Raw genomic sequence first — 27,781 nt, 5'->3', positions numbered from 1 at the left:
GGGACTCCTGCAAGTATGTCTTCAGTTCAAGGTACTGTCATACAGGGATCTGCAGATCTGCAGTGACTCGGGTGGAAAATGAATATCTTATGTTGTAATTTTTTTTTCTCCTCCTCCTCCCCCCCCACCACCCACCCACCCCCCACCTGACAGATACTGAAGCTAAATGCAAGCGTGCTTCTGTTTTCCAGTTAAAGAAAATGACTGATGCCTTTTTATCGAAAATATCTCTGGCCTTTTTTGCCTTTTTTTATTTTTATCACTCTGCAAGTCACTTATCAGGTTTGGGACAGAGTATTTGGGACATAAGTATTAGATGTATTTTTTTTTTTTTTTTTTTTTTTTTTTTTTGAGTATTGAGTGAGGAAAGCATGCAAGATCATCATTTAAAATCTATGCATTATTTTTATTCTAATTATTTTTATTGCTCCAAGCCATAAGGAATATTCCATTGTAATGGCATATAGGAGTCCTAAAACTTTAATAGATTGTTTTCTTTCTGTTTATTTGGTACATTCTCTGTTAATTTTTTTTTTCTTGTATTGTTTGTTTTGTAATGTATTGCCTTACATTGATTCATACATACATGGTTCAAAAGGAAAACATTAAGTTAACAAATGTAAAACTGCACTGTTTTGAATTGTAAATTATTTGTAGACTAAACAGGTGTAGCAATTGGCCCACCTAGTGCCTTAACGTTTGGATATTGATTTTACTGCCATATCTGTTTATTTTGTTTTTCTTTTCCTCCAAAACAAGACGAATCGTAACTCTTCCATCATTTTTTTTTTTTTATTTCTTAAAGAAAAACGCCATGCATTTTGTGGTTTTTATCGGAAACTTCTTCTCTTCTGGTTTTGAATATATATATATATATATATATATATATATATATATATATATATATATATATATATATATTAGATTTACCTCTTTACGGACACATTGCAATAGAGTTAGCGTGTCAAAAAAAAAAGAAGAAAAAGTCCCTATACTCGGTTCATATCATAAGACAAATTTCAGGATGGTGCACCTAAAGGGAGACCACCAGTGTCGATGAGTGTCCTTGTCAACAATTTTACGAGTTGTTTCTCTAACACGGTAATGTCCCGCTAATGCAAACCCCCCCCCCCCCCCCCCCCCCACACGGTGTATATAATGAGAGCGACATAAAGATTACGGGATACCTCCGTAATCTTTTTTTATTTGTAACTTTTTTTTGTTCAGTTTAAAAAAAAAAAAAAAAAGCACTGGAACTATGATCTACTCTTGTCTTGGATAATTTGCATGGTTAATTGCATTGGAGTCCGCACTGATGGATATGTCAATAAACATATCTTTATCATTCACTGTATACTAGTTGTCACTGCAGGAAGTGAGTGGGTTTCATACTTTTTTCTTTTTTTTAATTATCAAGCTTCACATGGGATCTAAAAACTGGATTTTTTTTTTTTTTTAATGTCATTTAATTGAGAATATTTATTTGTGAATGTGTAGTGCAGAAGCACATAATCACACAATTTGTTAAGAGGGCGGGGCTCTGTTTTATTTACTGAAGAGATTCCATGTGTCAACATCTGAAATCTAGTTTTAACTTTGGTATTTCAGTCTTGTGTTTATTCTATGTTCTAAAAATAGTGTTTTTAAAACACCACACAGTTAATGTTGAGCTCGGTAGTATCTCAGGTAAAAACATAACACAGCACACACTGGAATAGTGTATAATAATCCATGCATCTTGCATCGGCAACTAGGCTCAGGTGAGTTTGTATAGTGGGAGGGAGGGGAAAAAATAATAATAATAATGTGTGTGTGCGTTGCAACCCTCTCATAAACACTAATGAGTGTATTCTGGGCAAACAACGATATCTGTGTGTGTTCGCGCGTGCGTGTGCGGGTGCGTTTGCTCGCGGCAGGACGGCTAGCAGATGTCCGCACGCATCGATAAGTCTCGTTCGTGTTGTTGCAGCGTCACTCCGTTTGAATGAAGTTCAGCCCGAGAACTGTTAGCCCAACTCTTCGTTCTCGCCCCGGTGGATTGAAAAAAACAGGAGAAAGAGAAGAAGCAACAAAAAAAACAACAACAACACGAGCTGAGGAAGTCAAAGGTTGCCGAACATGCCGGTGTTTACAGGTACGGGGGTTATTTTATTTTTTTAACGCGACGCGCTAATTGTCGCGGCGAACGACAGTTAAAAAACGTCAACTCTTACACGTGTTTTTGTGCAGTAGCGTGAATTACATGTTAGCCGAGTCTGCTAGCTTTAGCGTGATATGCAGTTAGCGTGCTAACGGTGGTAGCCAGCCTGTCAGTCTCATTAGGCCACCGGTGGAGCTATTGGAATAATTTTTATATAAAACAATGTTTCTAGACAAGGGCGGAGGGGGACACTCTTTAAGTGTCATTAAGTCACTGTTGGTGAGTGGAGTTCACAGACACGCGAGCTGGCATCCGGCACAATGCAAAAGGCAGCTTCTGACGCTAGCTAAGTGCCAGCTAACGTTAGCTATGCTAGCCAGGTGACAGTTGAGTTTTAACTTGTTTAAACAGACCTCAGTTATTTAAAATATAGCCTCCTTTGTTTGGCAGCCATGTCAGTTTAAGCCAACTACGCGTACCAGGGCTGTTGTACCAGTATTAACATCACATAATCACGCCTTTTTAAATTCTTGTATACATTCTGTGATTAGCGCAGGTAGCCTTGCTAGCTAAGCTAGCGCTAGCTAAACCAGGAGCGTAGCTTCACTTTTTATTTAGCCCTGTTTTAACGTTACTGCAGTTGCGGCTTCTTAGACACCAACACCGCTTTATAGGACACGCGTTTTACCGTTTTTAACGTGGCATTCGTCTTACGTGGATTACTAAAATGGCCACAATATCTTTTGTATTTCATTGCAAACCGTTCTATGTGTGTACGCTTTCACTTTCAACTGAAGCTAGCTGAGCCCTTAAACTGTGCCTACTAGATGCTGTGTCATACGTGACTTGAAGTTATGGCTTCCCCCAACCCCCAACACTCACACGTGTTCTGTCTTTTATTTTATTTATCTTCAGTAAATGTGAAATGGGGCAAAGAGAAGTTTGATGCGATAGAGCTGAACACCGAGGAGCCACCCATGGTCTTCAAGGCTCAGCTCTTCGCCCTGACAGGAGTTCAGCCGGACAGACAGAAGGTCATGGTGAAGGGAGGCACTCTGAAGGTACCACCGACATACACGAGTCACCTGGTTCTCAGGTGCATGGGTGGCGCACACAGTGCTGCAGGCGGCGGTGGTGGTGTTGTTGTTGTTGTTGTTGTGAAATGATTTGGATGTATACTGTTTTTGTTTTGTTCACAAATCTAATCCCATGCAAACACCAACTATTGTTCCTCCTAACCAGTATTTCCCCTTCTAGCCAAAGCCTATAATGTTATATAATGACATCCGTTACATGCAAACTATTAAAAACACACCACTGCATTAAAAGATTACTAAATTTGTCTTAATCTACAGCGTAAAAAGTTGCCCAACAAACTCGCTTGTTGAAACCACAATGCTCAGGTGTTGTAAGAATTCAGTGAGCCTTTTTATTTTTAATTAAACTATGCGTGGAATGGGGCCTTGGGAGTAAGGAACAAATGGTGGCAGCCTTATCCCTGAACTTTAAGGTCACCGATGTCTTGTTCTCCTTCTAGGATGACGAGTGGGGGAACATTAAACTGAAGAATGTGAGTATTTGAGATGTTTTGAACACGAGCATCTCCTAGTTTAGACTTATACCACCGAATGCATTTCAACAAATTGGTGAAGTTCTGTGTGTTTTTCTATTTTTTTTTTAATAATTTTTTGTAGGGAATGACTCTGCTGATGATGGGCTCAGCGGAAGCCCTGCCTGAGGAACCTGCCGTCCGGCCCATGTTTGTGGAGGACATGACCGAGGAGCAGCTGGCATCGGCGGTGAGTAAGCCTGAAAAGTACCAGCACGCCTAAAACAACAGAGTAGAGAACATTAATTAATTAAATATACAATACATGTCCCTGTTGAGAGATCAGCCTTTTTAAAAGGAGATTTGTCAAATCAGCATTTTTTTTTTTTTAAAAAGATGCAGTCGGCAAGCTATTTTTATTATTGTCATCAATATAGGGCACTTTATTTACTGAGGAGGCACTAAACTCTAAATGCATTTAAACTACAAACTGCCGTGTCACTTCATATTGTGTTTAATCTGCGTTCACTTCTTGTTACGGACATTTTCAGTTCTGTTTGTAAATAGAAGTTTATTTTCTGTAGCGACGCCAGCAAATGCTTTGAAATCCACATTAATGTAATTATTTCACATGTTCATGGCTCCTCGTGGCAGCAATTGGAAACTCGGGTATACTTTAATTAGGGTGAATAAATAAAAATAAAAACACTAACTGAACATGGACAATTAAAACACAATGTGGTTCAAAATGTCGTATTATATAGTATGTCATAAAATAATAAAAGTGCCATAATCAAGTGATAGTCATAAATATATAATCAAAACATGGCATTAAAAAAAAAGTAATAGCTATAAAAAAATGTCATAAAATGGACACGGTATCATAAAAATATAATTAAATATACATTTTTAGTATGTCATAACATTTGTATAAAAATTACTAAGACGTTATGTAGTATGGTATACTATAGTTACAGTAAATACAGTACATTATTTAATAGTTTAATAGTAGTTTATATTTTTTGATAATCTCATAACAAAAGTAATCGTTTAGTATGCTATTATATGTCTTCATTTAAAAAATATATATATTGTTTTATTTGATTGGTTGGTTGGATATTTTCTATCTTTTTTCTATTCTTTTTATTTCCTCATTGCAGTTCAGAAATGTTTTAATCCGGGTTCAATCATCAGTATATGACAGGTGCCGTATGAATAGAGGTTATCAATATTTATTATTATATTTAAAATGGCTTGTGGCCCTGTGGTGGGGGAGTAACTTCCATCTTATTTAAAAAAAATAAAAAAATCTCTTCAGAAGCACTTTAAGTTTATTTAATAACAACAAAGAAGACTCACTCTCTATTTACTCTTAAACACACACTGTGTGTGTTTTTTTTAAAATACCTGTCTCTGTCTTCAGATGGAGCTGCCGTGTGGGCTGACGAACCTGGGCAACACCTGTTACATGAACGCCACGGTGCAGTGTCTGCGCTCTGTGCCGGAGCTCAAAACTGCCCTCAGAAGGTGTGTTGGTGTGTGTGTGTGCTCAGAATACCTTCAGAAGCTTGACACACTGATTTTAAGTGTTGTTGAAATGCATCTTTCTGTTTTTATATATATATATATATATATATATATATATATATATATATATATATTTTGCTGACATCATCTCTCTCCCCTCCAGGTATACAGGTGCTCTGCGATCTTCAGGGGCCAATGCACCGTCACAATACATCACCGCAGGTACGAGGCACCCGTCAGCCTCGTGACGTGAACATCCAAACGTACCTAATGCGTATTGACGTGAATATTTCTACACGTATTTTCCCCCGCAGCCCTTCGTGACTTGTACGAGACCATGGAAAAGACCTCGTCCAGCCTGCCGCCCATCATCCTGCTGCAGTTCCTTCACATGGCCTTTCCACAGTTTGCCGAGAAGGGGGATCAGGGACAGTACCTCCAGCAGGTGGGAAGCTCCCCGTCGCACCTATGCATCCTGCGTTGTTGTTACAATCTTTTGAAATGAACATTCACTGGCGTTGTTTTCTCTCAGGATGCCAACGAGTGCTGGCTGCAGATGATGAGAGTGCTTCAGCAAAAGCTGGAGCCGTTAGAGCCAGAGACCTCCATGGAGGTGAAGCACCTTGTTTGTATGATGAAAGAATGACTCATCGATAAGTAAGTTAAAGACCAATAACCCCTTCTTTTTTTTTTGTCGATATCTAGGTTGAGAGCGGAGCCGCCTCGTCCTCTACAAAGAAGAACTTAATCGATCAGTATTTCGGGGTGGAATTCGAAACTGCGTATCCTTTTGCGTCACAGCGTTCCATTAAATATCTCTCTCGGTTCGGTTTTGACTCTAAAACGTTCCGGTGACGAAGAGGGAGAGTTCTGTCTTTTTGAAGTAAGATCCTTAACTCTCATTGTTCAGTATGAAATGCACAGAGTCTGAGGAGGAGGAGCCAATCAAGGGAAAGGAAAACCAGCTCCAGCTCAGTTGCTTCATCAACCAAGAAGTCAAGTACCTCGCAACAGGACTGAGACTGGTATGCATCCAACTTCCCTGAGTACAGTAAAACATGCACTTTGCGTACTACATTGTAATATATTTTAAATTGGACTTGGCTGTGGTTCGTTTGTCTCCAAGGCAACAAGGATGACATCATGTTGTCTTGACTTGTCTTTTTCTCTCCAGAGGCTGCAGGAAGAAATCACAAAAATGTCTCCATCCTTGGAAAGAAATGCCCTGTATATCAAATCTGTAAGTTTTTACTACTGCTATTATTATTTTTTTTCTTGTTTACAAACGTGAGTTTTAATTTAAATTTCCGTACTGACACGTTTTCTCCCTCCAGTCAAAACTCAGCCGTCTGCCGGCCTACTTGACTGTTCAAATGGTTCGATTTTTCTACAAGGAGAAGGAGTCCGTCAATGCAAAAGTCCTTAAGGTTTGTCCCTAATAATAATAATAATTATTATTATTATTGGTCATTTGGTGCAGTCTAACATATATTATTATCTTTTTTTATTTTAAAGGATGTCAAGTTCCCCCTCATGCTGGATGTCTATGAGCTTTGCACCGCGGAGATCCAGGAGAAAATGCTGCCAATGAGGTCAAAGTTCAAGGAGCTGGAGGATAAGAATCTAGAGCAACAGCAGAAGAAGGTGCAGCCGCTGCGTCGCCATCTTTTTATTTATTGTCTTGACACTTTTCATTTCTTAGAAAAGCTCCCACTCGATCTGCAGAGCGACTCAACTTTTATTTTTATTTTTTTTGTTTGCATTAGTTGGTGAAGAAGCCCGATGCCGCGAAAGTGAAATATGAGCCGTTCTCCTTCCCCGATGGTACGTAAGGACGTGTTAACCCTTTAATGCAAGTGTGTACACTACAATACACATGAAGACAATATCAGGGGGGGAAAAAAAGTCTGCCTTCAGAATAAATATCCTGCTTTTTAGGCACATTTTAACGCCACATATTGGTGTCTCGGGAATCTGAGAAATGTATTTAGAATTCTAACAGTGAGCAAATAAATCTTATTGTTGAAAAGGCAGATTTAATTTTCTCGTACTACTAAAAATCTCATTGTCCCACAATGCCGAGCACCACTTTGGTGTCTAGCGGTCCCCCCGAGGTCCTTTTTAAAAAATGTTTTCAGTCTATTTTTATTAGCCAACATTGACGTAATCGTGACATTCGTCCCGCAGACCTCGGCTCCAACAACAGCGGCTACTACGACCTGCAGGCCGTGCTGACGCACCAGGGCCGCTCCAGCTCTTCGGGTCACTACGTGGGATGGGTCAAGAGGAAAGAAGGTAAGCGGCTTGTTCCGCGACAGAGGAACCCGATCTGTAACACTAGATGTTCAGGAACCTAACGTTCCCCCCCCCTCCTCCCGTGGTCTCTCCGTCAGATGAGTGGGTGAAGTTTGACGACGACAAGGTGAGCCTGGTGTCTCCGGAGGATATCCTGCGGCTGTCCGGCGGCGGCGACTGGCATATAGCGTACGTTCTACTGTACGGCCCCCGGAGGCTGGAAATACTAGAAGAGGAAGCGTAGCCGCGGAAGATTTCCTAGAAGAAGACGACATGCGTACACACAAAAAATGCCATTTCCCCCCCCCGAGCACTGTCTGCATAGATGTGCAATAAAACCGGTGTCTTTAAAGATTCGATGACCTTAATTTCTTTTTTTTGTTGTAACCAAACACGGATGCTTGTAAAATGGTGTTAAAATATTCAGCTTTAGTGGGCTTTGAAATAAAAATGATTTAGAGTCCAGCTCTGCAGTTTCATTAAATGTTTTATACACATTGTATATTTTTTTTTTTAAAAGGCCTTTTTGATAAGGTGCTCATATCATACAAAGCAACAATAAGCGACTTGAACAGAGTCGCTCACCTGTCGGGTCCTCAAGCGCTTGGCTCACCTTCATCTCCTGGAATTGTTCTGCAACGTGTGGACGGATGAGATTTCTTTCTGCCAAATCTTCACTAATGCTTTTTTTTTTTTTTCGGTGTGGGAAGTGGTCTAGAACCAGTTGTCCTCGTGATGAACTGTGTGGTTTAAATAAAGACTTGAGCACTTCTAAAACCCCTTAAAGGCTGTTATCGCTTCACAATGTGTAAAGACCGAACCATCAACTCTGTAATAAGTTATTGACTGGGTTGCTTTTTGCATTAGGTGATGAAAATTAAAAAAAAAATAAAACTGTTGTACCAAAGAAATGTGAGATTCTTTTAATGTGAGCGTAATGAATGGCGACACTTTTTATATTTAAAAGAGAAAACATTTATTGGATTTCAACCTACGCTACATACAAAAATGTTAAGTTTCTGGTATGAAAAAAATGCTGCAACAATGGAGAATAAACGATCTGCTTTAGGCGTCGCTGAGGTTGTCGGCGATCTCGGAGAACCCGGCCGCGCCGAGCGCCGCGACCAGGCTCTCCACGGTAGCCTGCGACCCCTCTCGGTCCTGCCAGGCGACGAGCAGCAGCTTGGCCTGCATGTCGATGTCCTCGCTGTCCGTTTCGATCTCTCGCAGCTCCGCCGCCTTCATCTCCAAATGAGACGCGAGCGTCTTCCACTGAGCGCCCAGCTTCGCCGCGATGTCGTCCATCTGCTGGTTGCTCACCGTCTTGCTCTGAATGCCGGGACCTGGAGGAGAAGGGAAGAGAGGCTGAACCGTTAAAAAAAAAAAAAAAAAGAGCAAAAGGGTGGCCACGTGTTTCATGATTGAAACTAGGGATCTTGCAGAGGTCAAGGAGGGGTTATGTAATTGTAGTTGGTTGAATATAGCCGACCTGTCAGGATCTACAGTGTTGAATCAGCGACTCATCGAACTCACTGTCGTTGCTGTCTTTGAGAAGATTGTCTCCGTTATCGTCGTCGTCCTCTTCGCCCGTCTTGATCTCCTCAGAGGGAATATCCTTCTGCGTGTAGGGAATGAATGTCAGCGGTTGTCACGGCTGCTGTCTTTCTTTTTACATAAAAAAACCCCCACAGAATACCACATTTTGTTTTCCCCCAGCAGTGAAGGGCGGACGCTCACCGGCAGTTCTTTGGCCAGTTTGCTGACCATGCTGTCGAGGTAGTCCGCCAGGCTCTTGAACTTCTGGTTGGTCGGTTGGAAGAAGTGCGGACTCCTCCTGGACAGCAGCCTCAGGGCGCGCCAGCCGTAGTTCGGGTTCCTCACGGCCCTGATTGGTTCACAGGAAGGAACGGATGTCACACACACACACACACACAGCAGGAAGTAGAAACGTGGTTGTGTGCAAAATGTCACCACGTGGTCATTTAAATCCAGATTAGAAATGCATTAAATTATTTTTAAAAAGTCATAGCAACCACTCAAGTTGCAATTTACTTTATATATCTGCCCAAAATATCTAGACGTCAACATTTTATCCTATTAAACAATTAGTGAAATGGTCAGAATTAGTGTGTTCTGGCTCTCGGTGACATTTAGACCACCTCCAGTGCTCATCAGCGTATCCTTGGAGTTCAAGCGGATGATTTTTGCGCCAGATATAATGAAATATTATGAAAGATATTGCTTTTCACAAAAATTTGTCAGAGTCACGGTGACCGTTGCCCATCCTCGAAGTCCAAGTGGATGTTTTTGGGCCAAATTTGAAATAATTTGCTGAAGGCGTTCCAGAAATATCACCAGAACGGGACTGATTTAAAAGTCGCGGTGACCCTTGACCTTTGACAGAGGGAAGGGTCCTTAAGTACAGACGGACCACCCAACGTACTTGTACTCTTCCTCCACCATGTTCGTGGGGTCGGCCTGTTCGATGGCCTCCGCGAAGAACTCGTCCAGCGACGGCATGAACTCCCTGAGGGACACAAAAACAACAACAACAACAGTCGGATTATTTCACACGGCGAATGAGACGGAGGGCGAGAACTCGCTTCCTGGTTTTCTGAACCGCTGACCTGCTGTCGGACTTGCAGGCCTCCATGTTGTCGTGGTTCAGGTTCCACAGTCGAGTCAACTCGTCGCTAAGAAGAAAATAAAAAACACAGGAGGAGCAGGAATTATTTTTTAAAAAAAAGAAGGTAAAATCAGATTTCAGACAACACTCTGTGTTTGTGTAACCTGCGTTGCATCACATACTTTCCCATGAAGATCTTGCTGTCCGGCCCTTTTCCAAGGAAGTCTTCTGGGGCTTGTCTCTTCCTGGTGGGTCTCTTGGGTTTGTCATCTACCGTCCTGTTAAAAAGAGGGAATAACGCAAAACGACTGTAATTTTGGCATTTGACAAATCAACGTGTGAATTAAATTAAATTAAATAAACCATTATTCTGCCGTACCGTTCTTTCACGAAGCTCGAGCATCCCTCGTTCTTCCAGTCGTTCCAGTTCTCCTCCGTGTTGAGGATGTGCTGTCAAGAGGAACATTTATAGTGTCACGAGTGTACGAAGTATCCTCAATAAGCATCCAATAATAAGAGTATTCTCAAATCTTAGTGGCTTACTTCAACCATGGTGGCAAACTTGTCTCCATCAGGAGGGATCTCCTTCAGCAGCTACAAGAGAAGGCACAGATTCATATGGTTTGCTTTCCTCTGTCTCTGGACCCCAAGACAATAACATGGAAATGGCAGATATATTTCAGAATTTATGGGAAAGCGTTGTCCTTTAAATGTTCAATGCGTTGCCCATTTCTTCCCGTAGGTCTACAAAAACTAAATCACAGACCTGAAAAACCAGTTTGGTCGTCTCTTCGATCCACGTCGTCTGGTCGTCGTTCAGAACGCAGCCGGAGCTGTGGACCAAAGACAAGAACGTGAAACCCCCGAACTACCGAGGACTTCTGATGGTTTAGCGCCCTACGGGGGGGGCAGAGAGGGGGAGGGGCTTCACCTCTTGAACTTGACCTGACCCTTCAGGTACTGGAAGAGGATGAGGTACTGCAGAAGAATGTGACGCCGGAAGTTGCTGTCGCTGAGCTGCAGGTCCATCAGCTGGAGAGGAGGAGCGAAGACAGACCACTTAGCATGAATACAAATAAACGTATTTAATATGCATCTCAGAAGTCTGTATAGCTTTTTGTGACAACGATGGATTACAGCGCTTTGGGACATCCAAGTCACCGCGTGGGATGTGAATTGACTGGTAACGCGTTGGTTTTCTCACCTTTTCGCTGGTCAGAAACTTGGCAAAGTAGACGTGCTCTCCTCCCGACGCTCTCAGCTCCTCCAGCTTCCTCTTAGAGACCTGCATGTCGTCCAATTTATAGCTCTTGAACACGGCCAATGTCTCCTCGGAGAACTGCGCACGGCAAAAGAAAAAAGGAGGAGGAATTCACGGCGGCATCGACTTTGGCATTTGTTACGATTTGACCAAAAAATGGAGAGAGAGGTAACGAAACGCTTTAGTGGTGAAGAAAAATGTACCTTAAGAAATGTCATCCAGGAGAATTTATCGTAACACTGCACGGGGTTCCTGAAGTAGTCCTGCAGAGTCCAGAACTTTCTGTACAAGTTGTAGTCGATCGGAATGGAACTGAAAGTAATAATTGATGCCGTTTGAATTAATTAACAAAAACAATAAAACATTTTAGGAAATTTCCTTCTTAAACTTTGTGTCTTAGTGCAAGACTTTCACTTACCACGGTGCAGGAGCATCCTCCTCTCCCATCTCCCCTTCCTCCACCTCCATGCCATCTTCCTTTTCTTCTGTGTGCTATAAACAAAATTACGATTAAAATATCACTTTACGGCTACATTTAAAACTCTCATCTTCATCTTCAGGGGTCAACACTTTACCTTCTGGCCGAAAGTGCTTTCTTGTTCATTCTTGTTGAACACGGTTACATTTTCCAGATTAAATTGGCTCTGCAGATTGAGCCCTGGAATAAACACACATGGCAGTACGTCAAAAAGGGAAACAAAGATGGTGGCCACATATTATAAACGATCACACATGACATGCACGTGGAGTTGATGTTGTCTTCTTTATTCAAAAGGTAACACACACACACACACACGCGCGCATGCGCGTTTACCTGATTTTTCCGACAGAGGGAAGAGGCGTGCCAGGAAGAGCTGGATTCGCCCACAGAACACCGTATTCTGGGATTTGGACAGCCTCCTCAGAAGATCTACACGGAGTGACAGGTGTGTCACACACAGCTTCACCCTTTACAACATACAACGTGTTGTTCATCAAGAGCGAGAGACCATCCTTACCATTGCACATCCTCAACAGGTAGTTCTTCCCGGCAGTGTAGAAAGAGTTCTAGGAAAAAGGGGAGAGTACATTAAAAAGGATTAAATGAAGGTTTATATACCGGAGACACAGTGGAATCGACTTTTGAGTCTTTTTCGCTCATTTACCGATTTCCAGGTAGAAACATTCTCCTCGACAAAGGAGAATATTTTGTCGCATTGGTCGAGGGGAAGACAGTCCAGGACGTCTCCCAGCAGGAGGAAAGGAGTTGTAGGAGAACAGATGCCTACAAGGAAGACGGTGAAACAAGATGGATAACAAGTCTGAAGCTTTGTGTGGGGGGAAAAAAAAAAAGACTCCTGTAGTCTGTGTAGTCAGAAAACAGTCACAACAACAATATTACCAATTAGCTACATCAATGTTGGCAGCAGTAGCAGATAAAAAGGGCTCATTGATGAATGTGAAAAGGACACAATTCAAACAACCGAATGTCAAACGTGAGAACACAAAGTCGTCAACTGGGAGCTCTTTGATGAGCTTGGAAAAGATGTAAACAAGTGTAAAAAGTGGCACAATAGGGAGGGAGACGTTGGACATTTTATCCAATGTGCATTCGTAAAGGAATCAATAAAAGTAACAAACATAACATGGAGCCAGGTTTGGGAAGTCATGGCCTTGACGAGAAGAACTACGCTTCAGTTCTTCAGCGTTTTAATGCCTCAGTTCTGTATTCATCGCGTAGGAGTGTCATGTAACCATGGGAGATTTGGATGAATGGTGTAAACACAACAAGTATTCACTAGTCAACTGTCATCTTTCACCATACATTTACAAACATAACACACCTTCTGTCACGGCATCAATACTCAGGTAGATGAGAGACAGGTACTCATCACAGGTCGCCTTCCGCTCCACCTGCAGACAACAACACAATACATCATAACACGGTTCATTCAACGAGGCTCACGTAAATAAAATTTAAAAAAAGGAGGGGGAATCCTTACAATCTGGTCCCCGAGAACACCCCTCAGCGCCTGGTCCAGGGTGGTCTTCTTCTCCACCTCGCTGTGAACACACGGGAGGAGAGTCAAAAAAAGACGCTCCAATGGACGCGTTGATGACTTAAAGAGAGTAAATGAACATCACTCACTTCCCAGGGAACTGGTTGAACACGCTCACCAGCGGCTTGCTGCTTTTACCGACCAGCGAGTGTCTGGCAGACGCCTGCAGGTGAGAGAGAGAGAGAGAGAGAGAGAGAGAGAGAGAGAGAGAGAGAGAGAGAGAGAGAGAGAGAGAGAGAGAGAGAGACCATGAGAGGAAAGCCATCTCTAGCTAGCGGTGTGTTAGCTTAGCTAGCATTTAGCTAGCCGACAGCGCGAGAACAAGCAGCAACTGCCGGTAACGGACTTGCTATCCCGACCGCTGCGACGGGATTAATAACGATAAACAGCATAAACGAAACCACTTTTCTTTTTTTTTTTACGAATGAAATTATGTGATTTTTTCTCACCGTAAATTTGTCTCTAGCGTCGACAAAATTAAATAACGACGGCGACATCTTTACACCTTCGCAACCGGAACTGACGTAACACGTCATCCGGTTTCCTTGGCGTCGGGTGGAGGGGCGCGCGCAGGAGCTTTTCCGATGTGTATATATATATATATATATATATATATATATATATATATACAATACATATAGACATATATACAGCTATATTATATATATATATGTCTATGTATATATATATGTCTATATTTATTGTATATATATAGTAATAAATATAGACATATATATACAGCTATATAAATTGTATTTTATATATATATATATGTCTATATATATGTATGTATATATATATAAATAATACAATAAATATAGACATATATATATGAAATATATACAGCTATATAAATTGTATTATATATATATAATACAATTAATGTTTTATATATATAATGAAGTGTGATAAACACTTCATTATATATACATATAAATATAGACATATATATATGAAATATATACAGCTATATAAATTGCATTATATATAAAAATATCATACAATTACAAAATTAAGTGTAATAAACACTTAATATATATATATATATATATATATATATATATATATATATATATAACAGGATATTATCTGCCATCTTATCTATCTTTTTTTCCTTTTCTAATTTATTTTGTTAAATATCACAGCTCAGTTTTCACAATTCATACTCAAAATATGTCTTGCAGGGGCTTAGTGATAACCCTCAACAGGTGATGTTGGAGGTTAATAAACTCTCTCTCTCTCTGGGAGGCCAGAGTGTAACAGAAGAGAATGTTGCTTTTGGACAATTAAGATTCCTTCTCGTATTAGGATATTAATCTTACTTCAGCATACGGGCCTAAATCTGCTTTAGACCAGAGGGTGGCAGTGTTGCACATTCATTTAGCCCCCTGCAGTTGAAGCATAGAGTATGTTGCTGTGTTAGCACACTAAATACTGCGGTGTGTGTGTGTGTGTGTGTGTGTGTGTGTGTGTGTGTGTGTGTGTGTGTGTGTGTGTGCGTGTGTGTGTGTGCGTGTATGTGTGTGTGTGTGTGTGTGTGTGTGTGTGTGTGGGCAACGCCTCTGGCCATTTTGTCCTCCATTGTGCCACACTTGTGTGTCTGGAGCGTTTACCATAACATGGACATGCAGCTCACTTGTTAATTGTCATATGATGTTACAGTGTACCGGTCCTTCATGGTTAGGGTCATGGCTAAAGTCCTTTTTGGCATGTATTGTTTATGAGTATCAGCTTCACAGAGGTCCCAGCTGTCATATTGGTGTGTTTTCATGCACGTGTGACTGTGTACACTTCTGCGTAATTAGCATACAATTAAAAAAATCACAATTAAAGGCCATACGGCATGTTTTTTCTCCATAGGTATTCCTGTTCAACCATGTTACACTGGGATGCCAATCAGGCCCATACCATCATTAAAAGAAGAACATATAAATACACATATACGTACATTATTATTCAAAGTTTACTTAATTATAATTTGGGGGATTCAGTTGAACGGGTCTTTAAAACATTGTGTTTATCTCATTAGTAAACTGGATTTAGTGTTTAGTATGTGCTTTAAAATGACCCGTTAACACATTTTTAGAGCGATAACTGGTTTCAATCCCTTTGATTTTAATGTTTTAATGTTATTTTTTTAATTTGAACAGAACCAATAATCACACGCCTGTTCTGACCCGTGTTCACCGAGAGGCTTCGCAGGTCAGGGCCTCTGATTCCAGATTGTGTGGGACCCATTCACCTTCGGCACCCTCTGACAAGTATTTATAACCCAGCTGTTACAAAGGTCTGTGAACCTGAAGATATCTAACTGCCCCCCCCCCCCCCTCCCCCTCCAAACCCCCCTATACTGATGACACAGCGTTTCTTGAACCGTTGCCAACAACTGATAAAAAGCAGAAAGGGAGTGAGCATGGCGAGGAGCTGGCAGATAAGGACCCAGCTTCAGTCGGTCTGTTTAGATGAGGGTGAGATTGTCTTTCTCCCCCCCCCCCCCCCCCCCCCCCCCACACACACACACACACACACACACACACACACACACATTTCTTCTGAAGACTTAAGAACAGGTCGTTAATATTTACTTTGTTTTCTAAAAAGGCTCAATCGTCTCCTAAAAGCGCTGCGTTCAGGAAATATTATGCAGGACATTCCAGTTTATTTCTACCCACAATAGAAAATACATTAATCGTCTATTTCCAACATTGGCAAAATCGAATCAATTTGATCTTGTTTTTCTTTGGTGTCGTCATGGGTTTTGGAGGCCTGGTCTTTTTTTTAAAAGAACAGAAACACCTCTAACATCAGATTGTAAAAAATGGCCCCACAGTCCCTGAACGCCACACCGGCTCCATCCTAAAAGGACGACTCCCACCCTTTTGCACAGGGAGTCCTCAGCTACTCCCTTCTAGACGGAGGTGTTTGGAACCACAAAAGCGGTGTAGAAACAGTGAACACACACACACACACACACACACACACACACTAGAATAATAAAAAAAACAGTGCACTGATTTGTGGCTTTCTCTTATCATCACGTCTGTCTCGTTGTCCGTGTTGATTGTCTTCCCATTGCGTAACAAGTCTACCTGCAAATAAAGTAACCCGAACCTGAACCTGAACCTGAACCTGAACCCGAACCCGAACCTGAACCTGAACCCGAACCCGAACCTGAACCTGAACCCGAACCTGAACCTGAACCTGGCTATCAGCTGAGTGAGTTACTGCCTCATTGATGTTATATCAGGCAGGATAAACATATTTTTTTGTTGACAATAGAAATATATACAATGTTGCCATCCTTATTTATTTTTCTTCTATTTCTATCCATATATTCTTTAACAATCTTGAAGATCTCTGTGTGTCACCTATGTGGTGATAGGCGGTAGTCACAGGTGTGCAGGGAATGTTCGCCACACACACACGCACACACGTTGGTCAGATATTTATTTTAATGAAAATATTCCAGATTATTAACTCAAGGACACTGGTTTTCTATATCACAGAAACTTTTTAATACTCAGAAGGTGCGTTTGTTTATAGGCCACAGTGTTGGGTTTTGGATATTATTATACCGTTAGCCGGGCACTCTGAAATCAGTTGAAATCAGGGTGAGCCTTCGTTAATTATTTTGTCTACGTCAATATAATGAGAGGACCACCGAAAAACACTCTCCCCGTGCCAAGTCGTGGAATAATCAAGCTCGGTGCCGAGAGCCAAAAATAATTTGACGAAGGGACAGTCTGGGGGGGGGCAAACAAAAAGAGCATTGTCCATGTTGTTGAGGACGAGCTTTCCCCCCCCCCCCCCAAAAAAAAAAAACAAGAGGCTAAACACAATGCCCTGACCTCTCCGAGGTTAAAGCACACAAAGATGTCCGATTGGCGGGGGCCGTCATATGACCGGCCTCTGAACTCTGAGGTGTCACGTCATATCAGTGAGATGAACCCATCTCTCGCTGTGGGAGGTTTGGGAGAAAACCACACTGGTGGTACCGTTCACCGTGAGCACGGGAATATTCCTCCTGGAAGGGGAGGAAGGTCATAAAGAATGATGTGTGTACGACTTTATTCGGCATTTATAACAACAATAAGATTGATTTACGAAGATTTTTTGTTGCATTAAAAGCTTGTGTTAAATATCAGAGTGTGTTTCCACCTCCCTGGTGAAGCAATGAGTACAATATATAACAAAATGTACACGTTTACGACCTCACGGGGGTAAAATGATTTGAGACGGACATTTTGTTAATGATCATCTCACAAATTTAATTTAACCACCATGAGCGCAACATGAATGTACTAAAAGTTGTTGCTATTTCTTTACTGTACTAAAAAAAATGTACTCAGAATACGTTACAGTTATATCCTTGGTCGCTACTAAAGATGTACTTAAATACATTTATGTGTACTCGACTGTGCTGAAGGTGCACTTAAATGAGTTTTCTTCTTCAGATGACTATTAATACAATTTTAATTCATGCAAAACATATGCAATCAAAATATGTGGAGTGATACATTTAGATTAAAATGTATTAGAATTTTGAAAAAACTTTCAAGTTCACCAAAAACTGTAAATACACTTATATTGTGTGATTAGTTAAAAAAGTTGTACTGAAGTATATTTAAGTGTATCTTAATGCACATTTAATGTATATATATTTACTATATATATATATATATATATATATATATATATATATATATATATAATGAAGTGGTTATCACACTTCATTTTGTAAAATAATTATTGTATTATATATATATAATACAATTTATAAAAAAATTCATTGTATTATATATATAGTATTATATATAATTGTATTATATATATATATATATATATATATATATATATGTATATATATATAATACAATTAATGTTTTTACAAAATGAAGTGTGATATATATATATATATATATATATATATATATATATATATATATATTTATATGGCCTGTCTAGTCTTCAAAGACACCGGTGATGCAATATCACTATGTACTTAAAGAGGGGCAGGGCATTGTCTCGGCTTCAAGGGAGTGAGAACACAATGCCGTTGATTTACAGTGATTACAGGTTCGTCACCACCAGCTCACTGAAAGTCTCCATAAAGACTTTACAACGTCCAGTATTGTCCTCGCGGTATCACGGAAATAACCAATTGAGACGCAACATACTCACGTATAGAAAATGTTCATTCCACAGCAGAGAATATGCCAAAAGTAATGCGATTGATATTCAGTGATAACCCCCGTCTGTCTCTGCACTGGCCCACAAAAAGATCCATGATTTTCACTTCATAACCTGAATTTGTGTGATTGCAGGTGGGCTTATTAATCGTCACATCACGACGTATACAAATGCATCCATCAACCTTTTCAAAGCCTTCAACATCTCCTCATCTAAATCCTGCACAGCCCTCGCTGGTCGGGTGCAAAGCGTTGACCTCATTTCTCTATCAAGCACATAAAGCATGCTAAATAAAGCCACTAAAACACACATTTCAAACGTTTAAATAATAATTGATTGTGTTTTTATTCATGTATTTGCCTTAGTTAAAATAATGTCTGTGTGGCATTCACTTAGTATAAATAATGTATTATAAGTAGGACTAGACGTAAATATATTCAACTATTCCGACATTCGTTATTCGGATAGGATTTTGCGTTTCTTAATTTTTTCCCCCATAAATACATTAAAATACCACTACGTATTTGCAGTTTAGTGTACATTGCACCTACAATAAAGTTTACAAATACACTGAAATACCCTTTGAAGTATCGCAGAGTTACGATATTACATTTTTTTGTGACTTTATGACATCCGTTTTAAAGTAAACACATGTTAATTCAGCACAAAAAAGTACAAGTATACTTGTGATGACTTTAATATACTTTACTGCACTTAATTATATTTCTTATAAATTGAAGTGTTCTACATTTTGACCTCAAACTCACAATCACTCGCGTCTACTTTCGATGACCTCGGCTGACCTGCAGACCGCGGGGGCTCCTGTTGTACAGAGTAAAGTCCCCTCGGTGGGATATTCAATGATTAGCCCACAAATACACAAATACACAAATACACCGATCCATAACGGGATGTAAGAAGAATCTAAAGTGCTTTATGTGCAATTTACCCGATCCACATCCTCCTGTTGTTCCACAAACCCCTTGAATGTAATAATACAGTACGCAGTACATTGTAGATACTAACGGCAGATCTAAATGCACATTGTTTTATTACACCGATGCCGAAAAAATGCTAATATGGATATATGTTGACCTTACTTTGAACTTTGCAAATAAAAAAAAAGAAGAAAGAAATCCTTGAAATAAAAACTGGAGGAAAAAACATCTTCGTTTGTTTAAAGTACATGTTATACAAATGGCTATAAACAAAAATATAGCAATATTTAAAGCACATTAAGAAAAGCTAAATGTTAACTTGGCCCATGTGCTGCAGTTATTTTAATCTTCTGGACCATTAAGCAGGACGTGTTTGCGCGTATTGAAGTGTTGTGTTCGTGGGTACAAATTAAAAGTCAGAAACACGAGCCGCTGCTATGACTCTACTCACCTGCAGCACACCTGCAATGAAAGCTAAGATCAGCTAAACGTGTCTAAAAATAAGACTTCAGAGGGAAAGAATCAAATGCTTCTCCGTTTCACTTACCTGTAAATTATTCAACACGTTATATTAATGGAATAAAGTGGTTAGCTCATGCATGGCCACTCATACGAAGTAGTTTAACATGCACAATGTGTTGAGATATTTAAACCAAACTTTTAATGGTGTTTCTTTATCTCGGATGAAGGCCTTATTGTAACCGCGGTAACAATGCACTTTGTTTAGCATTAACGGCCACATCTTGCGTGTTATGTGTAGGCACTGACCCCGTTCTTCCTCTTGCTACTCGCACCTCAAAAGAAAGAAAAAAAAACACACACACAACTGTGAACTCTTGGCACACACGCTTGGCTAAATGATGCAACGAGGCACGGAGGACACGTCTTAAATCATGACGATTCCTCCCAAAACACAGGAAGTCCGTCCCGGGCAGAGCACCAGCGGTCTCAAGTCGACCCAGCTCCGGACGCCGTTCCCCTACAATGACTAACACGTCGTACACTCGTCTCCTGAACATTCCTGTGGACTTTGTGTTGAAAGTCTGCAGTCGGCCTCGTCAGATTGCTGCAAAAATGCAATCGCAGATTTAGCAGAACTGTGATATGATTCACTCGCAGCTGCAAAGTGGCCGAAGCCGGCTGACTGCCAGAAGATCTCACACACAAGAGCTGAAGCTTCACCCCGCAGTCACTTTCATAACAACACATTCTGCGTACAAGGAAATGAATGGAAATATTAATAGCATGCAATTAAAATCACCACTTTGAATTACAACAGCTGCACCGAGGGTTAAATCAAGTTGTGTTTTAATCTTAATACCTCGGTGTGTGTGTGTGTGTGTGTGTGTGTGTGTGTGTGTGTGAGGCAGCGAGGCGCCGCATGGGCATCCAGAGGGAAGCACTCCTGGTTTGACGGACTCACAGTTGCGACCAATCGGGGAACATGTTTTTTGTGTATGACGTCATCGCGGTAAATGTCGTGTTTTGTGAAATGTTGTGTTTATTTTGTGTGTTTATTTTGTGTCTGAAATGTCCCATTTTGACCCAAAAGGACACAGAGGGGAGGAGAGCGAAGAAAAAAAATATAAAAATGAAACTTTTTTTTTGGACTTGAATGACAACATCCGTGTTTCAAAGTTGTATTAACATGATTTGCAGCTTCTAAAAAATAACTGCCGGGCCTCGAAGGTTTGGGTTAAGACCGCATCCTGTGAAGAGGAGAACACGACTTCCCTCTCCGGCCGATATCAGTAGGATACACATGTGCATGATTTCATTCTATGAATCCACGTCAGCAAGAGAAGAGAAAACATTTACCAAATTTAATGAGGATATAGACGTTTTTTTTAATATGCCCCCTCTGCTTCTTTTAGTAACTACAATTAGGGAATTATTCGGCATCGTGAAAAATGGAAGCAAACATGCTGCTAAAAAAAACAACTAACAATTGGATCATGCCTTAGTCGACCGATTCAGTCCTTAAAATTACCGCAGAAGCTTTTAACCCGTAAACACAGGAGTGATTATTAAAATGTGACCTTTTAAAATTATACAGCTTATTTGCAAGCAGTTAGAAAAAAAAAACCCGAAAGGGAAGTCTTGGAACACAAAAGTAGACAATTTGGTCTCTATTACATCAGGCTGGAGGCAATTCTCCGAATGCCACTCAAAAGAAACATTAAACATTCCTCCATTAAGGAAAATTGGAAACCGCATCGTTAACACCGAGGAGAGTGTGTTGGTTCTGGCCCGATAGCCCGTACACTCAATGGCTCCCCAAAATCTGAGCGATGGTGTAGAAAAAAGGAGCGGACTGGTCTCGCAGCCGGCCAGGAGGCCCAGAGTGATGGTCGGATTCAGGTGTGACTAATGTGGCCACGACCATTAGCCATTAGCCATTAGCCATTAGCTCCTGATCATCATCCCACTGCCCTCCAAAACAAAAAACGGCCACGTTTTTTTGTTTTTTTAAAATCTCTGACGCGGCTTTCTCGGTTTAAATAACCGAGATATTGGTTCCACCAGCGAACGCCCAATTGAAAACATCATGAGTGATGTTCACCGGCGTCCGTCGGGTGTGTCGGGCCTGATTGGAAGCAGCTGAGAGACGTGCGTTTTCCCCCAAGTGAGAATGACCTCCAGCGTCTCCGGCTGCGCTCAGTACTTTTCCAGTTAAACAGAAGGCTGGTTATTCACAATTCATTAAAGTCAACGTGTTAATAGAACAATCAAGAATATGATAAATTAAGGTTACGTTTTCTTTTGGGTGCAATATAGGAAATAACACACTGTGTGCGTCATTCGATCCGTGCTCGGGGAAATCGACCATTTGCATTTTTGTATCAATATTGCCGTCGCGTGACATTTAAAATATGGTTATATCCATCCTTCTGATCTCCGAATAAAAAAAATAAAAAAGGCTTATCTGGCTTAACTCCAGAGAAATTAAGTATTAAAAAAATGTGTTTGTGAACATTTTCCTTATCTAAAACAAGAAGAAGCCAAAGAAACCATCTTTTCTTTTCTTTTTAAAAGAGCGTGTTGCCAAAATATGTCTTGGATTTCCATAATTCAGTAATTTTCTTTTCATTCTTTAAATCAAATAATTAAAAAAACGCATATATATGTTGCACACGTCACTAAATGGCTACATTTAAAGCCTGGATACCTGAGATGAGAGATTATTATAGAATGAGATATTAATTCAGGTGTCCAGTAACATACGGCACATAATAAAGTAAATGTCAGAGGGTTATGGGCCTGCCAACTCTCCTGTGAGACAATATTTTAATTGTTTAAATAATTCTCATTCTTTTGGTACATGCATGTCTGATATCACTCATCTAGCGTCTCATAAGCTCCGCCTCCACCTTTGCATCCACATGTAACCCCGAAATAAGCGTCAAGTGTTCTTCCTAAAGGGCTAAGTTTTTTTTTAAGGGTTCTTTGTAGACTATAGGGATTTAATTAAGAACCATTTTTAAAATAGGAAGCTCTTGGTGGATTGTTTTAAAGATCCTCCCGATTCCATGAGTAACATCAGGATGCAGGTCTTCTGAACCACCCCTGAAAAAAAGGATTTATTATTGTGGACTGTTATGAGAGCCGGAGCTCGACCTATAACTCGAGGACTGTTGAATAAACACAGAGAATTCAAGCACGCAGAATGGGAAGTACAAGTCAAGTGCATCATTAATATGTGTGCTGGTCTGGAGAGGCAAACGGTTCGGAGAACTTCAAAAGGCTCCCCCCCCCCCCTCCTTTTATTTTGTTTGAAGTAAGAAAAATCATAATTACGGCACGTTTGAACAGAACAAAAATGTTGTTTGACGATCGTCGTCAGTCATGAACCAGAAAGATGTGACTGTTGGCTTTCGGAGGATGTCAGTATTGTTGTTGTCCTCCAAATATTAAATTTATTAAGCCTCTTTACATCATGACCTTTAAAAGATTGCTGTACAATTTTATGTATTAATTATCTTATAAAGAGAACAAATATATACACGTGTCCATACCCACATGCACGCTCATCAATTCATAATGTGGCAAAGAAGTTAAATTAAATAAGGAAGCTGCATCTCAACATACAACCAACATAATATATATACATATATAGATACAAATACATATAGAATATAAATAGAGGGGGTATGTGCTCTCTCTCTCTCTCTCTCTCTCTCTCAAAAATGACCCAAAAAACGTGACGCAGCAGCTGTGCGGTACAAAGAAGACACACAAATATAAAGTGGTTAGAGAGAGTATCACACACACACACACACTCACACACACACACACACGTTGAATCAACCTTTGACATCAGATAACGATAATAACTCAGATTTGACTCTCGTATAATCTTCACGTGTGCATTTAAAGACCTGTCAATCATCCGGGGCGCAATAAGCAGGTTCTGATTTACCGATTGCATTTATTTGGTTCCTTTTTGGTTTCGTTACTTCTTCATCTTCATAAACGCTCTCTCACTTTCAGGTCACGTGATCAGAACGTTGCTCATTATCTTTGTTAGCTTGGAACACAGAGACTGAACTATGTTGGTCTATGAATTATGAATTAGATAATGTGGCTCTTCTGTATACTGATGTTCTTATCCGACAAGTTCAAGACTGGACTACAAACCTCAAGGACCTCAAGACTTCTATCCGGGCTCTGAAATCCCCCAACAGCAAATATTCACCCCGGATCCCCCTAAAAAAAATGTATCTGGCGATGGATGAATCTGTATATTTTCCTCTGGAAATATTCTGCAAAAACACACTAACAAGAATCTCAATTCCAAAAATCCTGTGCTTAAATGACATTTATGATATAATGGAACACTTTCCTTTTTTTTTTTTTAACAAGATAATACAAGATAATAATAAAAAATTCAATCTATAACATAAGATATACCAAACGTGTCTTCATATTTGGTATCTATTTAACAAGAAAGCGTGGAGCAACAGCCAGTTAACAACAAAGTGTTTTATTTTACTTTAAAAAAATGGGAGAGACATTTCAAGAGTGCGCACACAAAATATTCAGAAATAAAAAAAAAAAACGTGATATAGACACATAAGAGTATACACACAAAAAAAAAACAAAGACAATGGCTCATCATTAGAATACTGATATGGGAGTGGATTCTACCTCAGAGAGACACTGACTGACCCGTCGCCACAGTCCTCATTGGTGTTTACAAAAATAGCACAAAAATACACTGAGATCCTACATTAAATTTAAGATCTTTTTTTTTTTTTTTGTATAGTTGTATTTTTTACAGGAGAATAAACATGTACATGTGGTTGCGGTCCGGACTGGACACTATTTCGACGTCATCTCCACGGTTTGGGTGTCGTTGCCCCCGTTGACGTCGTAGTCGCCCACCGGCCCGCTCACCAGGACCTTGATGCGCTCGGGGAAGTCGTCGAATTTGGGGAACAGCAGGAAGTCGTAAATGAGAGCCGCCGCCAGGCCGCCGCACATCGGCCCCACCCAGTACACCTGCCAACGGAGAGAGGGAGACTCCGGATCAATCTCTGGGGTTAAATCACGGTGAAGACAATGCACAAAGATATTTAAAGTTCAAAAAGGTTAACGTTTTTTATCGATATCTCCCTGCCAGAAACAATGGGGGGGGGGGGGGGGGGGGGGGGGGGCACGCTGCAACTGATTAACTCGTGAGGGAGGGAGGATTCAATTATGGAAGCTGGACGTATGCGTGCGTGAAGCGAGCGCGTGTTCCTCCCGTCTCGGACTCACCCAGTGGTTCGTGAAATCGTTCAGGATCAAAGCCGGACCGAAGGAGCGAGCGGGGTTGATGCCGCAGCCCGTGTAGCTGATCTGGAACAACAAAAGAGAGAGAGCGCATAAGAGGGTATCTTCAGCTTCATGGTCTGGTGGGGTAATGGAGTCAGGTGATGGGGGGGGGGGGGGGTGAAACTATTCCAATGCATCCAACCCCCTTCCCCTCCCGAGAGCTCCATCGTATCTGTTTGCTTTGTAATCACCAGACAGAGGTTTGTTTTTTAAAGGGTGAAGACTTACAGCTGCCAAGTGTCCCAGGCAGACCGAGAGGCCGATGGCCAAGGGGGCGGAGCCGGTGACGTCATGCCGCCTTTTATCAGTCACCGCAATAACACACAGCACCAGCTGGAAGGTCGCCAGGAGCTCTATGCCCACGCCTTGGCTGGGAGTGACACCGTTGAGCTGCGAGGAGTGAGAGAGGAATCCAAAAAACAACACGGGTTTGTGAGTCGGAGTGAGTTAGATAGCCCCCCCCCCCCCCTACGACGCTGCGAGGCCCCCGAGAGCAATTTAGCTCCAGAGTGACGTGTTTTTTTTATTTTAATCATTTGTGTGGTGTGATACGTTTCTTTAATTATAATGTAGCTGTGGTACACCACGTACAAGGGGGGGGGGGGGGGGGGGGTACAGTGATATCATGCCTTGACACACACACACACACACACACACACACACACACACAGACAGCTGATGTTACAGATAGGTCCAAGAGGAGTGAAGCATTGCAGCAACAAAACAACAAAAAAACTAATTTACCAAAAAAAACAGATGAGGAGAAAATGTCAAAAAGGTTGACTTTGCATATTTCCACTGCAGGTTCTTTCAGCTGTTTGCAGTTCGGCGTGCTTTAGTCGTGTGTCATCACTATTCAATAATACGCAATGACAGAAGAATGGCCAAAGAACAACACAAACCAGCCCACGTCCTCACTGAAGTCTTCACTGCTCACTGGGTTTCAGACCGTAAACACACACACTGTTGCATCACATTTGCATTTCAGAGCCCCCACGATCACACGGCGACATGAAAATGTACTCACAGAGTTGAGCCCCAGTGCGTCCGTGGTACTGGGACGGGCCCCGTACACAATGCCGCTGGCCAGAGCCGAGCCCAGCATCTGGGCCACGATGTACATGACCGCCTTGAACACGCTGATCTGGCAGCTGGCGAGCATCCCGAAGGTCACCGCCGGGTTCAGGTGGGCTCCGCTGATGTGGCCCAGACTCTGGGCCAGCGTGGCGATGGCCAGCCCGAAGGTCAGCGACACCTTCACCTCCTGGTCCGGGTTGCCGTTGTTCTTGTTCCCGATAGCCGAGGAGATGCTGAGGTAAATGAAAAGGGTCATGCCGACCAGCTCGGCCAGGACGGCCCTCCAGAAGTCTTTGCTCTTGAGCTCTCTCATGGTGCGTCGGCCGTGGGCTTCGAACCTCTGTGACGCCTGTGTACTCGCAAACGACCGCGACAGCCTGCATATATAGGGCCTGTGCTGATAATGGTCAGTGGGCGGGCTTTAACTGAAAGGAGAGGGCCACATTGAATTAATGAGAAACTGGGCTCCCACTTCCCTCCCTCTGCTCCCTTCACCCTCCTTCCTCTTGTGCTTGTCCTCCAGCCCTCTCCCAGTAGCTCCCCGTACACCACACACACTGGTCTTTGGACTTTTGTGAGGAACTGGGGTCCTGAAATAGCTTGTGTGCACATGTCGAGTTTCCACTCCTACAAGCATTTTTACAGTTTTTTTTACTCTCATTGCGAGAGGTTTAAGTTGGAAATAAATTTTTTTGCTTTAAAATCCCGATGAATTATGAGCACTTTAAGTTTGATTTGTCCCATTTATGTCAAACATTTGTATTATTGTGTCATGTACAAGACCACCCAAAAACTGAGAATAAAAGTTGAGAATTTAAAGAGAATATATATTTTTGTTTGTATTTATTTTCAAACAAGCCTCTTATTTGTAAAAAAAAAAAAAAAATTGTAAAGGAAGCGTTTCTAGCACCTATAACTAATTAACCAAACAAATGTTTGCTCAATAATAATTATTATCCGAGAAATATTCGTAGCGGGGGTAAAACATCAACTTTGAGAAACGAGCTGCCGGTTGCACCTTGTTCCCCCAAACTCAAACAAACAGCAGCCAGGTCTGTCATGGAATTTAAGTTTCTTAGTGATAGTTTAAAACACACTTTTTAAAAAAACTTACATTTTATTCATAAGAAATTTCAATTTGAATAAAACAAATTGAACCGTGTCTTGAAACACCATTTCCACTGTTACGCAACTACAAAATGAAGGACTTACAGTATATTGCATATAATTCTGTTATTTTACACACAGAAGGAGTGTAAAATATATATATATATTTATGCACCATCAAAGGCAGATGAGTTATGTCCGTAAAACAAACGTGT

The 27,781-nt window shown here is 41.1% G+C and overlaps 3 protein-coding genes across 4 annotated transcripts; 1 reads left to right on the top strand and 2 right to left on the bottom strand.

Moving 5' to 3' along the window:
* The first annotated feature begins 1,810 nt into the window (after window positions 1-1,810).
* On the top strand, window positions 1,811-7,867 carry usp14 (ubiquitin specific peptidase 14 (tRNA-guanine transglycosylase)). The gene is made up of 16 exons (XM_034556140.1): window positions 1,811-2,134; window positions 3,056-3,201; window positions 3,678-3,710; window positions 3,835-3,939; window positions 5,113-5,216; window positions 5,380-5,438; window positions 5,531-5,661; window positions 5,749-5,829; window positions 5,922-5,998; window positions 6,127-6,241; window positions 6,391-6,456; window positions 6,551-6,643; window positions 6,732-6,860; window positions 6,983-7,040; window positions 7,404-7,511; window positions 7,610-7,867. Exons 1-16 carry the CDS (start codon window positions 2,119-2,121, stop codon window positions 7,753-7,755), a joined length of 1,467 nt encoding a protein of 488 aa, XP_034412031.1. The 5' UTR covers window positions 1,811-2,118; the 3' UTR covers window positions 7,756-7,867.
* A 605-nt stretch (window positions 7,868-8,472) lies between these two features.
* thoc1 (THO complex 1) lies at window positions 8,473-13,994 on the bottom strand. Of its 2 annotated transcripts, none has more exons than XM_034556399.1 (21): window positions 13,887-13,994; window positions 13,527-13,600; window positions 13,381-13,441; window positions 13,222-13,291; window positions 12,544-12,662; window positions 12,397-12,445; window positions 12,213-12,308; window positions 11,974-12,056; window positions 11,817-11,890; window positions 11,602-11,710; window positions 11,342-11,476; window positions 11,069-11,169; window positions 10,904-10,970; window positions 10,681-10,731; window positions 10,517-10,587; window positions 10,320-10,415; window positions 10,139-10,204; window positions 9,955-10,038; window positions 9,249-9,396; window positions 9,045-9,129; window positions 8,473-8,854 (listed from the first exon to the last, which is right to left on the bottom strand). In XM_034556399.1, the coding sequence occupies exons 1-21, from the start codon at window positions 13,971-13,973 to the stop codon at window positions 8,577-8,579; spliced, it is 2,004 nt and encodes a 667-aa protein (XP_034412290.1). In that variant the 5' UTR covers window positions 13,974-13,994; the 3' UTR covers window positions 8,473-8,576. The 2 variants fall into 2 exon arrangements, with proteins under 2 accessions (XP_034412290.1, XP_034412291.1); XM_034556400.1 differs by having other exon boundaries at window positions 8,744-8,854; window positions 9,001-9,129; window positions 13,887-13,984.
* Window positions 13,995-24,533: 10,539 nt separating this feature from the next.
* LOC117746621 (aquaporin FA-CHIP-like) lies at window positions 24,534-26,858 on the bottom strand. The gene is made up of 4 exons (XM_034555878.1): window positions 26,410-26,858; window positions 25,611-25,772; window positions 25,326-25,406; window positions 24,534-25,067 (listed from the first exon to the last, which is right to left on the bottom strand). Exons 1-4 carry the CDS (start codon window positions 26,770-26,772, stop codon window positions 24,888-24,890), a joined length of 786 nt encoding a protein of 261 aa, XP_034411769.1. The 5' UTR covers window positions 26,773-26,858; the 3' UTR covers window positions 24,534-24,887.
* Window positions 26,859-27,781: the final 923 nt, after the last annotated feature.

This window comes from Cyclopterus lumpus, chromosome 17 (assembly GCF_009769545.1).
Source record: "Cyclopterus lumpus isolate fCycLum1 chromosome 17, fCycLum1.pri, whole genome shotgun sequence".
Lineage (NCBI taxonomy): Eukaryota > Metazoa > Chordata > Actinopteri > Perciformes > Cyclopteridae > Cyclopterus > Cyclopterus lumpus.
Note: the sequence above shows the minus strand (reverse complement) of the source record. Positions and strands in the feature narration are given on the sequence as shown.